At 42.8% G+C, this 19667-nt stretch overlaps 1 protein-coding gene across 1 annotated transcript in view; it reads left to right on the top strand.

The window, feature by feature from the left end:
* LOC124593905 (agrin-like) overlaps window positions 1-19667 on the top strand; it is a 669506-nt gene that overhangs the window by 604560 nt on the left and 45279 nt on the right. The window contains exon 22 of the mRNA XM_047132256.1: window positions 15027-15283. Within this exon, the coding sequence (XP_046988212.1) occupies window positions 15027-15283 (257 nt within the window). The remainder of the gene's footprint in view (window positions 1-15026; window positions 15284-19667) is intronic.

Below are 19667 nucleotides of genomic sequence, written 5' to 3'. Positions count from 1 at the left end.
TAGTTAGGTTTAACTAGTTCTAAGTTCTAGGGGACTAATAACCTCAGCAGTTGAGTCCCATAGTGCTCAGAGCCATTTGAACCATTTCACATGTCCTTACAAATGTTTTCAAAAAGTTTAAAAACAAACAACTGAAACTCCAAGTTGGAGTGTCAACAATGTAAGGAAAAGCGTTCTGCACCGAGCTATCGGAGATGACGGTCATGTGTGGGTGAGGTGTACTTGCTTGTGTTAATGGATGTGTGTGTTTTTTTCTGACGAAGGCTATGTCCGAAAGCTAATGTGTACGTGTCTTTTAATTGTGCCTGTCTGCAATCGAAAGTGTCATCTTTACGTAGGTGGCAATCTACACTGTGTGATCAAAAGTATCCGATCACCTGGCTGATAATTACTTAAAACTTCGTGGCGTCCTCCATCGGTAATGCTGGAATTCAAAATGGTGTTAGCGCACCCTTAGCCTTGATGCAAGCTTCCACTCTCGCAGGCATACGTTCAATCACGTGCTGAAAGGTTTCTTCCGGAATGGCAGCCCATTCTTCACGGAGGAGAGGTATCGATATCGTTCGGAGAGGCCTGACGCGAAGTCGGCGTTCCAAAACATCCCAAATGTGTTCTAAAGGATTCAGGTAAGGGCTCTGTGCTGGCCAGTCAATTACAGGAACGTAACTGTCATGTAACCACTCAGCCACAGAAAGTGCATTATGAACAAGTGCTCGATCGTGTTGAAAGATGCAATCGCCATCCCCGAATTGCTCTTCAACAGTGGGAAGCAAGAAGGTGCTTAAAACATCAATGTAGGCCTATGTTGTGATAGTGCCACGCAAAACAACAAGGGGTGCAAGCCTCCTCCATGAAAAACACGACCATACCATAACACCACCGCCTCCTAATTTTACTCTTGGCACTACACACTCTGGCAGATGACGTTCAACGAGCATTCGCCATACCCACACCCTGTCATCGGATCGCCACATTGCACCGTGATTCGCCATTCCACACAACGTTTTTCCGCTGTTCAATAGTCCAATGTTCACGCGCATATACCAAACGAGGCGTCGTTTGAAATTTACCGGCCTGATGTGTGGCTTATAAGCAGCCACTCGACCATGAAATCCAAGTTTTCTCACCTCTCGCCTAACTGCCACAGTACTCGCAGTGGATTCTGATGCAGTTTGGAATTCCTGTGTGATGGTCTGAATAGATGTCTGCCTATCACACATTACGACCCTCTTAAACTGTCGGCGGTCTCTATCAGTCAACAGACGAGATCGGCCTGTACGCTTTTGTGCTGTACGTGACCCTTCACGTTTCTATTTCACTATCACATCGGAAACAGTGGACCTAGGGATGTTTAGGACTGCGGAAATCTCGCGTACATACGAATGACCACGTTCTAAGTCCGTGAGTTCCGCGGAGCGCACCATTCTGCTCTCACGATGTCCAATGACTATGGAGTACCTGGCAGTATGTGGCAGCACAATGCACCTAATATGAAAAACGTATGTTTTTGGGGCTGTCCGGATACTTTTGGTGATCCTTACAGTCCTGATTTTACACGATGTTTCATTGTCATACTATCATTCGTTTTTCATGGGAACCCTCTCACATACGATCATTCGATTTTCGTGGGGGCCCCCCCTCGAGTAACGAAAGTTAACCATAACCATCCTGTGTCTTCCAAAAGCCTGCCATTCTACACTGATGCGTCGAACGGTTTCCGATCTTGTATCTACTGTCATATTCACTAGCTGGCCAAGATATATGCATTCTCTGACAAAGTCCAGTACTGTGCTGCTGAGGTGTACGTTTCCTATCTTTCTCCATTTATTTGACGTAATTTTTATCTTGGAGACGGTTAAGCTTCAGTCCCACTGCCTGACATTCCGAAGCGAGATCCGATAATAATGCCTGTAGCTCTTCAAAATGATTTGCTAATACTGAAATGTCATATGCAAATCTCAGGTTGTTTGGTCTCTTCCTGGTGACTTCAACTCCTTTATTTTGCAGGTAAATTAAGAGATGTTCCATTACATAACAGATAAATCTACGTCAAGTAATTTACCCCTTGCACATACGGTACATTAGTTACGAAAAATACAAGGAGGGGTAGAGGGTGGTGACACGTAACTCTTTCGGTCGTACAAACCCTTTGTATTTCGGAAGCACCGTCATTTGTTAAATAACTTTTGTGTGAGTAACAAGCACGCTACGGCGTAGGGCCAAACAGACGTGTCTACAATCAGTTAACCTCGCTAACTCGCAAGGCCAATTTTGTGACCAGATGATCATTAAATCGATCGTAGGATTACAAGCGATCAAATATGTCTTAATAAAAGACAATCATTTCAGTCATGCTACACGAAAGTATGCGCTAAAGTCGACAGATACTATGTTCCTACGCTAAGGAAAGCTGCTAGCGGCAGAAGTATGTCCACTACCTTAACAAAAAGGAAAGCAACGTAAATGGGTCGTACCATCATTACATGAAACCTCCGCAGTGGCGTACAAAGAAAGCTCGAACACAAAGAGAGAGCTTTGAGTCCATTTACACGCCAATGCAATCGGTGTCTGCGGTATCAGCGCCAGTTTTGGTAACGGAAGCTAATGGAAACGGCCCTTTGTGAGCGGCGGCCGCTCGCATCACAGAAACGTTAGCGAATTTGAATAACACATGTCGGCCTAAAAATCCCAAAAGGATTTTGTAATGGCTACACGCAATTCGACGCTCACAGAGCTGAAAATACAAGGTCGAACAGTTTCTGTTTCATCAAAATGATTACAGTCAGCTTTTGCATATTTTGTCCTCCGCTAGTTTTTACAGCCTATTCCTTCTTAATTTTGCCAGAATTTCAGTCCATGCCTGCAGCACGAATAGTTTAGCGTTGATGGTGGAAAAATTACCCATGGCCTTTATGGGGAAGAACAGCTCCTTCTAAAGAAAGGAAATAGGAATGGATGGACTAAATATGGGAATTGGGAATAACCATCCGAATTACAGAAGGAAAAACAGCTTGCAGTATGGAAAGAACATTTATATTTCTTTAAAAATACTAGGTGGTGCCAATTATCAGTCCCATGAACAGGAATTTAGTTGCTTAGCCAAATTAAAAATCTAGGGTCACTTTGTCCTCTCACAACGAGCGTGAGACAAATCGCTATCTTTGCGTTAACAAATTAACTTTGCGTGAGATAATAATAAAACATAGAGAGAGCAAATGAGGCAAAATATGGGCTTGTACAACATGACTACCCTATTTTCGCCATCCATTAGTAATCATCGAGTACTGAAAGTATGCAACTTACATAATCAAAGCTTAAAAAGAATTATGCAGTCTAACAGGTGTGGAATGTTTTATTACCAGAGGTTATAGGACTTGAGAGTTTGAGGCACACTGTAAAACATCATGTTCCATTGGTTCTGCAAAGTTCATTTTCATTCATGGAAGCCGACCAACTAAGCCTGTGTGGGTACTATAAGATTTTTATGTTAGTTATTTCTAAAGAATGTAATTTTATACCAAAATAATCATTTAAATATTTATGCTGAAAATACTCTAAAATGTATTCATAAAAGATATAAAACTTTTTAAATTAATTTAATACTAAGAAAAATTGTTATTAATGTTAGTTTTATTCATACGTTAGGAAAATACCTCCATAGCACAAATTAGAAAAGCCACTATTTTTACATTATCGTCTTACAGAAAATTTTTGTAATCCTACTGAGTTCGTCTTACCTTGTGTTGTATTTCGTAATCACTACATGCTTCACTTGTTCTCATGGAAGTTGCCAATTTTAATGTTGTAACATATTGTCGTAGAGGAAAAACTTCTGCTTGTCTCTCAGGAGCTTAAGCATATTCCATGAAAGCAAGTTATTTGCTTCTCTGTTAGATGCAGCTTTCAAGGAGATATAGAAGCCTTTCTTTAATATTACAAATAAATTCATCTGATATACATATATTGTACTTCTCGTTCCTCACAAACTGATTCCGTGACAGAATTAAAGACAGCTACGTTAAACACATGGAATGACAAAAATTGGATCTGGACTGTCAGCATCGAAGTAAATGCTGTGGCAAAATGAGAAGAGGTATACGAAAGAATGGTTCAAATGGCTCTGAGCACTATGGGACTTAACTTCTGAAGTCATCAGTCCCCTAGAAATTAGAACTACTTAAACCTAACTAACCTAAGGACATCACACACATCCATGCCCGAAGCAGGATTCGAACCTGCGACCGTAGCGGTCGCACGGTTCCAGACTGAAGCGCCTAGAACCGCTCGGCTACTCCGGCCGGCATATACGAAAGACTAGTGTCTGCTTCCATATTTTCATTTTTCATGGATTTGTGCCTAGCATTGTGTTAGTGTCTGGTTGCGTTGAAAAGTTGAAGCCCGTGAAAATGTTTATTACCACCAGTTTTTCAAATGACTGAAAATTAAGAATTTTGCCTCCTAGGTGTTCTCTCCGATCACGGCCCTAGTTAAAACTGTTTTATTTATGCGAATACAAACGTCCTGATTGCTTAAATTGTATTCATTTATCATGATGTTTCATTTACTGCCATTATCAGATCAAATCTTAAGACTCGTACAACAAAGGTCACTATCAGTTATACTAGAGCCATTGCCTACAAAGGTCGTCCAAACCCTATTTTCGCACATTTTGCAATAAACGTTTTATAACTTTCGGATACAGGTTGATGTATCCCATATTTTCCCACGGTTCACACACAGTGCCCGCGTCTCGTGGTCGTGCGGTAGCGTTCTCGCTTCCCACGCCCGGGTTCCCGGGTTCGATTCCCGGCGGGGTCGGGGATTTTCTCTGCCTCGTGATGGCTGGGTGTTGTGTGCTGTCCTTAGGTTAGTTAGGTTTAAGTAGTTCTAAGTTCTAGGGGACTTATGACCACAGCAGTTGAGTCCCATAGTGCTCAGAGCCATTTCAACCATTTTTCACACACAGTGAATTGTTGACAATTTGTAACAAGCCCAGGAGGAAATGGGGTAGATATGCAGTGTATTGTGTGTATTGTGTATTAAACCGGGACCTAGAAACGACGGAGAGGCTTCGTCTCGACGTAACCCTCAGTGGTTCACAACTCCACAACAGGCCACAGGAGTCCACCCACCCCAGCGCCGCCCCACACTGAACCCAGGGTATTGCGCGGTTCGGCCTCCATTGTACCCTCCCGGGAACGTCTCATACCAGACGAGTGTAACCCCAATTGTTTGCATGGTAGAGCAATTACGGTGTACGCGTACGTGGAGACAGTGTTTGTGCAGCAATCGCCGACATAGTGTAACTGAGGTGGAAATAGGGGAACCAGCCGAGGCAGATGGAAAACCACCTTAAAAACCATCCGCAGGCTGGCCGGCACACCGGACCTCTACACTAATCCGCCGGGCGGATTCGTGCCGGGGACCGGCACGCCTTCCCGCTCGGGAAGCAGCGGCTAGCCGGGTGGGCTAGGTATGCAGTACTAACAAAAGCTAGCTAGCCTTTAGCACTCGAGACTGTACAACACTCCCGAGACACAGGAACGGGGCTGGATATTTAACGGCCATATGCCTAAACCCACGTACCTTGTCCTTCTCGCGGCGGTTGATCTGCTGCTGTCTACACTGCCTGCTATGATGTGTCCAGCAGGGAGAGGAGTCACTCACACCAGTAATACCAAGTTAATCTGGTAGAATTCACTGTATTCTGTTAAACATTTGCACAGGGTGGGGCTGCACTGTTCACAATTAGCATTATTCTACAACGTACGTGATCAGTATTTGTATTCCCAGTACGTGTCCATTGTGACGTATAAGGACGTTGTCTGAATGATGGCATCCAATGCAAAAACACGGTGCATAGAACACAAAATAATCACTGTTCAACGGATGTTTTTTATCAGTCGACGATTGCTACAGTTCTTCCAACAGTACTAAACAATTCAATAGCTTATAATACGAGCGTGCACGTGACCGAATCGCGACGCGGATGCTCCATAAAATTTCTGGTACGATATACGAACGAGAAAGTATCTGCGCTCGTGATATTCAGCCAGTCAAAACCATATATGTTTCTTTCATTTAGGACTTGCAGTTAGGATCATACCAGTCCACACTATTTTTCCGTAACCGTCGCGACGCGGCTGATTGTTGTTCTCCCGACACGACACATGAAACCGAGAAACATCACCTTTTGGATAAACATTGATACGGCGTCGTGAACACTGAAATTAAACGCAAAACTTGTGTGGCAACATGTTCAATTACTTCACCATAACTTGTAAGATACGCACTCCAGCCACAGCATCAACACAACACTCGGCCCACGTTCCAGGAAAGCTACGCCATGACTCCCCACTGTTGCTCTGCGCCCGGTAGAGAGGCGACTATCGACAGTCAACGATACAGTTCTAGGCTTACAAATTCAAACCTTAATATTTCAGGAGACTCGTGGAATTCAGGGGCAGGATTAAAACTATTTTTTAGCAACCAGATTACCTACTACACTGAAGGCTAACCCTAAACATTAGGTAAAGCAAAGGAAGCAATTGGCTGGACGATAGAAGTCTGTGTCTGAATACACGATGTTGAGCGCTGACAGAAGTAGCGAACACTAGCAGTACGTTAAGTTCAAAATCGTTCAAATGGCTCTAAGCACTATGGGACTTAACGTCTGAGGTCATCAGTCCCCTAGACTTACAACTACTTAAACCTAACTAACCTAAGGACATCACACACATCCATGCCCGAGGCAGGATTCGAACCTGCGTCCGTAGCAGCAGCGCGGTTCCGGACTGAAGCGCCTAGAACCGCTCTGCCACAGCGGCCGGCAGCAGCACGTTAAGTACAAACTTGAGAGCAGCACTCCAAGTGAGAAAAGCATACATGACGGAGGTTACCGAAGGTGACCCCGAACGACAGGCAGCCGGCACCACAACGATCTGACGGAGAACTCTCCTCTGAATACAAAAACATGGGTTTTTAATGAACTGTTGCGGTGCACTATTTCTCCCTTCCTATATAAGACCTACCTATCCATAGGCACTTAACAAGCTTCGATCAATCTGACAAGTCGCTCAGTACCTCCAGGGCGCCTCTGGCCAACCATATTTAGATTCATCCCCTTCTGCTACTTAGTATACCCTAGGTTGGAAGGCTTCTGGACTTTACATCCGTCGTCAATCCTTTTGTGAGTGGGGGCTGCTGTAGCAGCACTCTAACCTGTGTAAACCACTGACGTTGCAGTTATCAGCAGCAAGTATCAAGCATGTTGCCCCTGCTAAGACGTACTATCTTCTACTGTGACGCCTTACAGCAGCGCCTAGGATGTGAATGGAGTCACCAGTTAATTCTCTGAAGTGAAACTTCTCCCCTGGGACAGTTGTCCAGAGCGTCTGCAATTTGCACGGCTCTAGTGTTACTATTTAGCTCCGCTAACATAAACACTACCACTTTTGCCCGCTCTCTGCACCGTCTCTCTGATCTCGTATCTTGGAGTGCCCTTGATGGCTCCCAACAGCCATAAGCGTAACAACGCACAGGTCATCATGTCGTCCAATATGCACCAATTAATTTCGGATTATTCACACATAGACTACTGAAAGAATGAAACCAAAAATGGTAAACGAAAAAACTATGCTGGAAGTCTGTAAGTGCTGTCATTCTCAAACACTGGATAAGTACAGTCTGGGTAATTTGTATGCCGATAGTTATGTTGCCTCAAGACAAGTAGGCCTACACAGTTTCTAACTTGAATACTGCGTTAAACCTTTAAAGTGAGTTAATACCTCTTAATGATTAGATTATGACAGCAGGTTTTTACATTCGGTCAACTATTATTCGAAATACTCAAAATCTAAGTTTTGTCGCCCCTGAAATCCTCTACATAGGCAACCTGCAATTGCGGCTGCATGACGGGTTTAGTTGTTTAGTAATATATGAGCAGATTGTAGCGTTTTTGTTTTGCATGTTGGTATTCCGGTCGCTATGAGTTTATTTACCGATTGTCATTTGTTATTTGTAGTTCACTGTTGCTATTTGGTATTACGTATTGCCATTTTGTCATTTGGAGCTGTAGACGCTAGAAATGGAGTGGCAAGTGGAGAAATAGGAACATTTCTGACGTATTCTTCTGTTTTGAGTTCAGCAGAGTGACAGCACCGGAAGCAGCGAGCAACATTTGCGCTGCGTGTAGGGGTAATGTCATTGGACAGAGCCTGGCAAGAAAATTATTTTAAGGAGGGTCGCTTCGACGTTAGTGACTCTCCACGTTCAGGATGACCTTCGGTGTTTGATGTAGATCGTTTAAACTTATTAATTCACAATGGCTTCAAGAACTAAGGGGCTTAACATCTGAGGTCATCAGTCCCCTAGACTTAGAACTACTTAAACCTAGCTAACCTAAGGACATCACACACATCATGTCCGAGGCAGGATTCGAACCTGCGACCGTAGCAGCAGCTCGGTTCCGGACTGAAGCGTCTACAACCGCTCTGTCACAGCTGCCGGCTACTCGATAACTGGCAGATTTGAAGAACTGTGATCATTCTCCCATCGTGCGACATTTTCCTGCAGTGAGAAAGATTAAAAAATCGGGTGTATGGTTACCGCATGCTCTCAGCCAAACTCACAAAGAACATCGGGTGGCCAAATGTGCATCTCTGCTTGCTCGTCATCAACTGCCTCTTGAACAACACCAAAGTTCCTATGCTGTAACGTTGCAGGTAACGAGAAATGGCGTATTTATACTAACATAAGCGAAAGAAAGAAACGGTTGACCCCAAACAAAGCAGCAACTCCCCATACAAAGACCCGAACGTCTTCACAAAAGTTAATATGAACCTGGTGGAACAGCGACGGTTTCGTGTTGTGCGAATTGCTTCCCCGAGGTTTAACCATTTCTTGTCAACAACTGAGACGTCTTGCCGAAGCAGTCAAAGAACAACAACCAGGAAGACTGCGTGAAGTGATGCAACTGTATGAAAACGCCCTCCCACATTCTACTAGATTAATAAAAAACACTATACAGGAGTTGAGTTGGGAAGTCATTCCGCATCCACCTCATTTACCTGATCTTACGCTCTCGGATTTTCATCTTTTCCGCTCTCTATCGAACAACCTTCAAGGAACTTCCTTTCCGGACGAAAATACGCTGCGAACATTGCTCGACAAGTTATTCGCCTCAAAACCACATGATTTCTACAGTCGAGAAATCGAAAAGTTACACCAACGTTGGAAGACTGTCGTAAACAGTGAAGGAGAATATATTACTGATGCCTAGAGCCTCTATTACGTACCTATGGCTCAAATGGCTCTGAGCACTATGGGACTCAACTGCTGAGGTCATTAGTCCCCTAGAACTTAGAACTAGTTAAACCTAACTAACCTAAGGACATCACAAACATCCATGCCCCAGGCAGGATTCGAACCTGCGACCGTAGCGGTCTTGCGGTTCCAGACTGCAGCGCCTTTAACCGCACGGCCACTTCGGCCGGCTACGTACCTATGTTGTGTTTATTAAACTATGCAAAAACCTCTACTAACTCGTGCGCCAATCTAACAGATGTTAAGTTAGAGAGTATTACAATTAAAGCATTTCTTACAAGTTGACCTTATGCACTGGCCCTCTCTGATTTAAAAAAAAAAATCTCAAATAAATGGGCTTTGAAGGTCAGAAGACTTCCGAGCATTTTTAAGTACGAAACATTTGTAAATTACTGACGAATTCATCGGCAGCTCAGCACCTAGGGTACTGAAATGAAACATAATAAATTCGCTGATTCGAATCTCACTACTACTAATGGTCTTACTTTTTTTAATCTCACATTTATTAACAATTGAAAATGTCAATTAACAAATATGGAATCACAATTTTTACTAAAAATTGTTCACTCTTACTTTTAATTACTATTTGCACGAAAATGACAGGTTCACAACAAACTACAGGGGAGTCAGGGGTAACCACAGCCATGGTCACCGAGCTGATAGTCCATGCTGCTGCAAACGGCGTCGAACTGTTCGTGCAGATGGTTCTTGTCTTGCAAACGTACCCAACTGTTGACTCAGGGATCGAGACGTGGCTGCACGATCCGTTACAGCCATGCGGATAAGACGCCTGTCATCCCGACTGCTAGTGAAACGAGGCCGTTGGGATCCAGCACGGCGTTCCGTATTACCCTCCTGAACCCACCGATTCCATATTCTGCTAACAGTCATTGGATCTCGATCAACGAGAGCAGCAATGTAGCGATACAACAAACCGCAATCGCGATAGGCTACAATCCGACCTTTATCAAAGTTGGAAACGTGATGGTACGAATTTCTCCTCCTTACACGAGGCATCACAACAACGTTTCACCAGGCAACGCCGGTCAACTGCTGTTTGTGTATGAGAAATCGGTAGGGAACTTTCCTCATGTCAGCACGTCGTAGGTGTCGCCACCGGCGCAAACCTTGTGTGAATGCTCTGAAAAGCTAATCATTTGCATATCACAGCATCTTCTTCCTGTCGGTTAAATTTCGCGTCTGTAGTACGTCATTTCGTGATGTAGCAATTTTAATGGCCAGTAGTGTACATCCTACACACCCACGTGATTAGTCATTTTTGAAATTCTGATGGAATGTTATCTATCCCTTCTGCCTTATTTGATCTTAAGTCCTCCAAAGCTCTTTTAAATTCTGATTCTAATACCGGTTCCCCTACCTCTTCTAAATCGACTCCTCTTTCTTCTTCTATCACATCAGACAAATTTTCCCCCTAATAGAGGCATTCAATATATTCTTTCCACCTATCCGCTCTCTCCTCTGCATTTAACAGTGGGATTCCAGTTGCACTTTAATGTTATCAACCTCGCTTTTAATGTGACCTAAGGTTGTTTTGGCTTTCCGGTATGATGAGTCAATCCTACCGACAATTATTTCTTTTTCGATTTCTTCACAATTTTCATGCAACCATTTCGTCGTAGCTTCCCTGCACTTATTGTGTATTTCTGTTTTCCTGAGTCACCCGAAACATTTTTGTACTACCTCCTTTCATCGATCAATTTAAGTATTTCTTCTGTTACCCACGGTTTCTTCACAGTTACCTTCTTTGTACCTGTGTTTTCCTTCCCAACTTCTGTTACCGCCCTTTTTAGGGATGTCCATTTCTCTTCAACTGTACTGCCTCCTGAACTATTCCCTGCTTCTGTACCTATAGTCTCAGAGAACTTCAAGCGTAACTCGTCATTCCTTAGTACTTACGTAACCCCACTTCTTTGTGTATTGATTCTTCCTGACTAATGTCTTAAACTTGAGCCTACTCTTCGTCGCTACTATGTTGTGGCCTGAGTCTATATCTGCTCCTGGGTACGCCTTACAATCCAGAATCTGATTTCGGAATCTCTGTCTGACTATGATGTAACCTAATTGAAATTTCCCGTATCACCCAGCCTTTTCCAAGTATACCTCCTCCTCCAGTGATTCCTGAACAGAGTATTCGCTATTAGTAGCTGAAGCTTATTACAGGCCCCAGTTAATATTTCTCCTCTCTCATTCCTTGTCCTATGCCCACATTCTCCTGTAACCTTTTCTTCTACTCCTTCCCCTACAACTGAATTCCAGTCCCCCATGACTATTAGATTTTCATCTCTCTTTACATACTGTATTATCCTTTCGATATCCTCATACAGTTTCTCTATCTCTTCGTTTTCAGCTTCCGACGTAGGCATGTATGCCTGAACTATCGTTGTTGGTGTTGGTTTGTTGTCGCTTCTGATGAGAATAACCCTATCACTGAACTGTTCACAGTAACACACTCTCTGCCCCACCTTCCTACTCATAACGAATCCTACTCCCGTTATACCATTTTCTGCTGCTGTTGATATTACCCTATACTTATCTGACCATAAATCCTTGTCTTCTTTCCACTTCACTTCACTGACCCCTACCATATCTAGCTTGAGTCTTTGCGTTTCCCTTTCCAGATTTTCTAGTTTCCCTACCACGTTCAAGCATCTGACATTTCACGCCAAGACTCGTACAATGTTATTATCTCGTTGATTATTCAATCTTTTTCTCATGGTAACCTCCCCCTTGGCAGTCCCCTCGTTGAGATCCGAATGGAGGACTATTCCGGAATCTTTTGCTAAAGGAGGGTTGCTTCCCTTAGTTGTATATTATGTGAGGAAATACACGTAACTATAAGTGACGTAGTGTATATAAGTTTCTGACAAGGGAACCTCCCCATCGCACCCCCCTCAGATTTAGTTATAAGTTGGCACAGTGGATAGGCCTTGAAAAACTGAACACAGATCAATCGAGAAAACAGGAAGAAGTTGTGTGGAACTATGAAAAAAATTAGTAAAATATGCTAACTGAGTAGTCCATGCGAAGATATGCAACATCAAGGAGAACACGAGTCAAGGAGTGCCGTGGTCCCGTGGTTAGCGAGAGCAGCTACGGAACGAGAGGTCCTAGGTTCAAGTCTTCCCTCGAGTGAAAAGTTTAATTTTTTATTTTTGTTTATGTGACGAACTCTTATGTTTTCATCACTTTTTTGGGAGTGATTATCATATCCACAAGAAAACCTAAATCGGACAATATAGAAGAATCTTTTTACCCATTCGCTAAGTGTACAAGTTAGGTGGGTCGACAACATATTCCTGTCATGTGACGCACATGCCGTCACCAGTGTTGTATAGAATATATCAGACGTGTTTTCCTGTGGAGGAATCGGTTGACCTATGACCTTGCGATCCAATGTTTTCGGTTCCCATTGGAGAAGCACGTCCTTTCGTCTACTAATCTCACGGTTTTGCGGTGCGGTCGCAAAACACAGATACTAAACTTACTACAGTGAACAGAGACAGAAAGTAAAATTTTCAGCGGTGGGAAGACTTGAACCTAGAACCTCTTGTTCGGCAGTTACTCACGCTAACCAAGGGACCACGGCACTCCGGAGCTAACATTCACCTTGATGTTGCTTATCTTCGCATGGACTACTCAGTTTGTATATTTTACTAATTTTTTTCGTAGTTCCACGCAACTTCTTCCTGTTTTCTCGATTGACCTGTGTTCAGTTTTTCAAGTCCTATCCACTGTGCCAACTTATAACTAAATCTGAGGAGGGTGCGATGGGGAGGTTCCCTTGTGAGATGTAATACCGACTATTTATGTCACAGCATATTGTGGGGTCCAGGAGGCCTTCCTTGACAGTAAACACTTGTCTTGCCAGAAGTCGAGAGGAGTATGCTTATAACCAGGTATATCTTTGCTGTATTTATCTTTTCAAATATGTTTATGTCAAGTGAGCATTGGCGCAAATATCAAGTGAACTAAACATAAAGTTCTAAGAAACTCCACTAGTAAAAAAATTGAGAAAAACTCTCACAAAACACTCGACGACGCTGTATTGTGACATCTAAAACGATCACTTGAAAACAACATAACAGCCGAAACGAGACTCGTCATGTGTTAACAACGAACTAAAAAATCGGTGTGCAGTAAGAACTAGAAAAAGACATACAGCATTATTCATTGACTGTTGTGATCCGATCAGAAAATAAACAAAGTTTGTTATTTAACATTTCCATCTGTTGGCAAATATGAAACTGAAAAAATTAAGAAGAATATAGGTACCTGCGAGATTCGAACCAGTGAGTGCTTAACTACAATCCGATCGCAACACGAGCTGAGCTTTCGATGAATTCGTTAATGACCTACAAATTTTTGGACTTAACGGAGATCGGTAATCTTACCGTGATCAAAAACTGTTTTTTCCAGTTTGCTTTATGATTGTCTCTTACTGTTTTAAGAAGATGAAGAGAGAGGACCTGAAAGGGCCACTTCTTAAGGTCGACCTGTCAGAGGTTTATTAACAATGACCATGTCATATGGAGTGCAGTTGTGAAGCACTGTGAGAGCTGCGGCAGCGGTGCGTATTCCTGTAGTCCAGGATAGGGATGGGCAAATATCGATATATATTGTATCGATGTATATCAGATCCGTATGTATTATCGATACAAAAAGATCAACATTTGGATATGTCAGTTGATATTTTCAAAATTTACAGGAATTTAAAAAAATATTAATCTAAGTCACAGAAATGATTAACAAACATTAACCAATAAAAGGTATACATTGAATTATAAAATCACTTATTTACAAAAAACTAATATATAAGGTGCATGTATTATCGATACATAAAAATCGACATTTGGATATATCGGTGGATTTTTCAAAATTTGCAGGAATTTAAAAAATTAATCTAAGTCACAGAAATGAATAGATAGACGATAACAGAACTTTCTGTTTAATATGTTGCCCTGTCAGTCTGATTTTGTTATCTGCCACAACAAAATCTACTAAGGATGCCACTCTTTCAGTCAAACGGGAGAGGCTTGGCATATTAAGTATTGTTGAGCAATTTCCGACAAAAAATGGTGTAAAATGACGACTATGAACCCACAACTTCGCAGGATCACAGTTCCGTCCTAAATTTGGTTAAGCGAGATATTGTTTTAGCTCGTTTGACAGAGAATCAGAGTTTGGAATTTCTTGTGCGACTGAGCTTCCGGACAATAGTTTTCATGCCATAACCAAACTGAAGGCTAGTTAGAATCTTCTTGTATTATATCTACAGCTCTTTGTTCAGGTGACAATTGGCCCATTCGCTTACCGTTTTTTTCCACTACTGCAGCTGACACTGCAACAGGACTATCAGAGTGAATGAATATGAAACATAGATACATCTGTTCAAATCTGGTGCTCATTTGTGGTGCTGAATATGAAATTAAATTAAGCCCATTGCAAGACATTTACTGTCAAATTGCAAAGATCGGTAGTTGTTGGATTGGGCAAGAAATCTGCTTATGAGCACTTTAGTGCCTATGAATCAAGAAAAGAGGAATGAAAATATCACTTTCGATATTCTGTATTGTATAGCGATTATCGAATATATCGATAATTCAAATATCGACGATGTATAGCGACAGTATTTTGATGGAAAACCGATATTATGATATACTGATATTTTTTGCCGTCCCTAGTCCAGGAATGGAGGTGAGCCACTGCTCGAACGTGTCGTCCGGGCTGGATGGCGCGGTGCAGCGGCTGGTGGTGAACGGGCAGTCGCTGGAGAACCTGGGCGAGGACAGACAGGGCGTGTTCCAATGGCAGGGCCCGCCCTGTGGCAGCAGAGACCTCCCCAGCCCCTGTCTGCACGGCGGCGTCTGCCAGCCGCTGCTCAACGCCTACTCCTGCCGCTGCCCGCCGCACTTCACCGGCGCCCACTGCCAACACCCCAGTGAGTACCAACTACATCTCTACCGTCAGAAACGTACGAGACACTGCTCGAACCTGTTTCACTGATATTTTGGTCATCACCCCTTCAACAGGTGTGACACGGCTCTCCATTCCTATCCCTTACCAGCTACCCTCTTCATTTTACCATACACTGTCTTATCAAAAGCATATGGACACTCATCGGTGAACGTTAACATGGGTTGTGTCCACCACTTGCCTCTACGACGGCTTGAAATCTGCGGAGGACACTTCCAATGAGTTATCTAAATGTCTGTGGCGGAATGGCAGTCCATTCTTACTCGAGAGCCGAAAACAGAGAAGGTGAAGTGAGGTGAGAAACGTCATGTGATACTTCCTAATATTGTGTTGGATCTCCTTTTGCCAGCGTAGTGCAGCAACTGTATGTGGCATGGATTCAACGAGTCGTTGGAAATCCACTGCAGAAATACTGAGCCACGCTGTGTCTATAGTCTTCCATAATTGCTGGTGCAGGATTTTGTGCAAGAACCGACTTCTCAATTATGTTCCATAAATGTTTATGGGATTCATGTCAGGCGATACTGGTGCCTAAATCATTCGCTCAATCTGTCCAGAATGCTCTTCAAACCAATCACAAGGAATTGTGACCTGGTGACATGGCACATTGCCATCCATAAAAAATTCCATCGTTGATTAGGAACATAAAGTCCATGATCGGCTAAAAATGGTCCCCAAGTAGACGGACACAACCATTTCCAGTGAACTGTGGGTTCAGTTGGACCAGAAGACCCAGTCCAGTCCATGTAAACACAGTCCACACCATTAAGGAGTCACCACCAGCTTGCATAGTGCCTTGTTGACAGCTTGGCTCCATGGCTTTGTAGCTTACCATCAGCTCTTACCAACTGAAACCGAGACTTACCTGACCAGGCCACGGTTTTCCAGTCGCCTAGGGTGCAATAGACATGGTTACGAGCCCAGGAGAGGTGCTGCAGGTGATGTGCTTTCATTAAGTGAAAGCCGTTGCCCACTGTGTTGTCTGTGGTGAGAGGTAATGCCTGAAATTTGGTATTGTCGGCGTACTTTTGTCACTGTGGATCTCGGAATATTGAATTCCCTAGCAATTTCCAAAATGGAATGTCCCATGCACCTAGTTCTTTCTACCAATCCATGTTCAAAGTCTATTAATTCCCGTCGTGCGGGCATAATCACGTCAGAAACCTTTCCACTTGAATCACCTAGGTACAAATGACAGCTCCACCAATGAACTGCCATTTTATACCTTGTGTACGCGATACTACCGTCATCTGCATATGTGCACATTGCTATCCCATGACTTTTGCCACCTCAGTGTACACTGGGCAAAAGAATAAATGATCACTGTTTAGAAACTACGCCATTTTCCACCATTGTGACGCAGAAGTTTGAAGTTTGGTTCAAAGGTTCACACAACCTTCTTATGCGATGGTGCAAAAGCGTGGCGCCCTACGACACTACCCTCACTCTCAACCTCGCTTAAAACGGAGAGGTGTCGACGTATTCGGAGAAAAAGGCCAGAGCTCAGAAGTTCGTGTGAGGTGTAAAGGTGGGTTCATGCGCTCACATTGGCATCAGACTTTATCATAATTCTGCCCAACGCCACAGCGTATGTGTCACAGGGTGGGAACATCTTCACGTGCCCCCATACCCACATCTCACCGTTTCTCTTGACACCTCTCCATAGGAGGTCAGAACTGCGATACCCAGCGTTGAAATCACGCGTCTTTCTTATGGATAGCCAGGGAAAACATTTTAGACACACTTCTGTTCAGAATCGACACGAAAAGGCCGCAGGAGGAGGCATAAAGGATGTCGGTGAAACCACCCCTTTCTTTTGGGGTTTTCATTTAAACACATTTCGCCGGTGAATACAACAGTATAGAGTGCAAAGTACAACAGAACGACGCTCTTGACAACTTTTGGGATTGTCGACATTCGCTGGACTATTTACCCCTTCTCTAAGGACATCGTGTGACTGCAACCACGTTGAACATCATCTGACCCCTCTGGAGGCTGCACGACGGTAATTCTTGCTCTGGTATACAGGGTGGAGCCACTAGCGACTGTTCCAGATCATTCTCCGAAATTTTAACATGACCCAAAGCAAGAAATGGTATTTAGGTTACGTCAGTCACTATCTGTTGTGTTCTCCTGTGGTGTGCCATGGGGGCGAAAGGGGGGACAGTGACACATTGTGTGAACAGAACGGTAAATTGTCCCTCTGAGACCTTCCAATTCGGCAATAAAATCAGTGCCAACCGCGCACATTTGTTGAACACTTTAAAAACGTACCCGTACAGAGATGGCCTGTTCCTAGGTGCCTGTGGGCAGGCAACCCCTATGACACGCTACAACTAAGCGACACTACTCTGCCACACTAGAACCTGCTTGCAGACATGTAGAATCTGAGGGGTGTGGAATCAGTGACCTCATTCAAATACATGGGTGTAACACCTTGTGTGGATATGAAATAGGTTGAGCAAATAGGCTCAGTCATAGGTACAGCAGGTGGTAGGCTTGGGTCCATTGGCAGAACACTAGGGAGATGCAATCATTCAACAAAGGAGATTGCATACAAAACACTCATGTAACCTGCTCTGCATTGTTACCCAAGTGTTTATGAACTTTAGTGAACAGAACTAGCATGGGATATTGAACGTAGACAACGAAGGACAGCACAAGTGCTCAAAGGTTTCATTGACCCACGAAAATGCGTCACAGAGATGCTAAAAAAACTGAACTTCCAGAAGCTTGAAGATAGGCGGAAATTATCTGGAAAAAAGCCCATTTACAAAGTTTCAAGAACCAGCTTTAAATGATGAACTTTGGAATGTACTGTCACTTGTACATCTCACTCCCATAGGGATCGTGCGGTGAAGATCAGACGAATGACAGCAGGCACAGAGGCGTTTAAGCAGTCATTCCCCCTGTGTTCCACAAGTGAATGGAATGGAAAAAAGGCCTAATAACTGACACAATAGCAAGCCCCCTCTGCCACAAAGTTCTCAGTAGTTTGCAGAGTATGGATGTAAATTCAGATGCAGATTGACAGTCTGCCTTATGTACACAATAGCTTAGCGCCCGCTGCTTCACTCACATGGTGCAGTACGGAATGCAGAGATTTTCTTTTGCTTTTTATTTAATCGAATTTTTATGTTGTTCTCAAATTGCAACACCTCCTAAGCTTTTCATGCTAATTAAGGCCATATAAAAATGATCTTTTCCGAATATACTCCCGACCAGAAAACGATTCTGGTAGCTGGAGTCCGAAGTTTTTGTTAATCATGCCTTTCGCGTTCTTGTGGAGATATTTCCATAGCAACTTTCAACCCCTAGCAGGTGTTTCTGTATATCTAACCAAGAAGTGAAATACCACATTTCATAAATTAGGTTAAACTTTTTTAATGTAACGAAATAGTTTCTTAAAAATTTTAATCCCCTATTGTACTCCCTTAGGGTTTGAATTTCCAGAGCCACTGAAACACATATTTTTCTTTATATCTAACGGAGAAGTTAAATCCAACTGTCATGGATGTGGCCTCAAAATCCTTTTGTAGTTCTTTAGCAATTATTAATTTTCAAAAAAACTTTCACCTACTATTTTATCCCCTTAGTGGTTGAATTTCCAAAAATGCCGATGCACCTATTTTTTATTTTCTGGCTAAACACCGAATGCCAGTTTTCGTAGTTCCAGCTTCAAAATTCCTTTAATACTGACATATTTTCAAAAAGCCTTTCATCCCCTTAGGAGTGAAATTTCGGGCAATCTCTTCTTAAATGATGTCTACAGTATAAGATCCACACCATCTGCAAACTTCAAGTTTCTATCCTCAGCGGTTTGGGCTGGGCGATGATGAGTCAGTGAATTAGTCTGACCCTATTTCACCCCCTTAGGGGTTGAGTTTCCAAAGACAGTAAAACACGTATTTTTTCATCTCTAACCAAGAAGTCAAACACCAATTTTCAAAGATTTCGCTTTAAAAAAGCTTTTGCAATGAAACATTTTCATAAAACGTTTTTCCCCTATTTCACCCTCTTAGGTGAGATGCATATGTTTTACTTCTACCGCAGGAGCCTAATACAAATTTTCATAGATTTAGCTTCAAAAATGCTCTTACAATTAAATATTTTTATAAAAACTTTCATCCCCCACTCAACCCCCATAGGGGTTGAATTTCCAAAAACAATGAAACCTGTATCTTTTATTTCTAACTCAGAAGCCAAATATAAATTTTCATAGATTTCGGTTTAAAATTGCTTTCATAATAAGATATTCTCATAAAGAGATCTCATCCTTTATTTTAACCCTTAGCGGTTCAATACCCAGAAACACTGAAACACCTTTTTTGTTTTATTATTTATAACCA

Source organism: Schistocerca americana, chromosome 2 (assembly GCF_021461395.2).
Source record: "Schistocerca americana isolate TAMUIC-IGC-003095 chromosome 2, iqSchAmer2.1, whole genome shotgun sequence".
Taxonomy (NCBI): domain Eukaryota; kingdom Metazoa; phylum Arthropoda; class Insecta; order Orthoptera; family Acrididae; genus Schistocerca; species Schistocerca americana.
The sequence above is the reverse complement of the archived record's forward strand: the minus strand, read 5'-3'. Positions and strand labels throughout refer to the sequence as shown.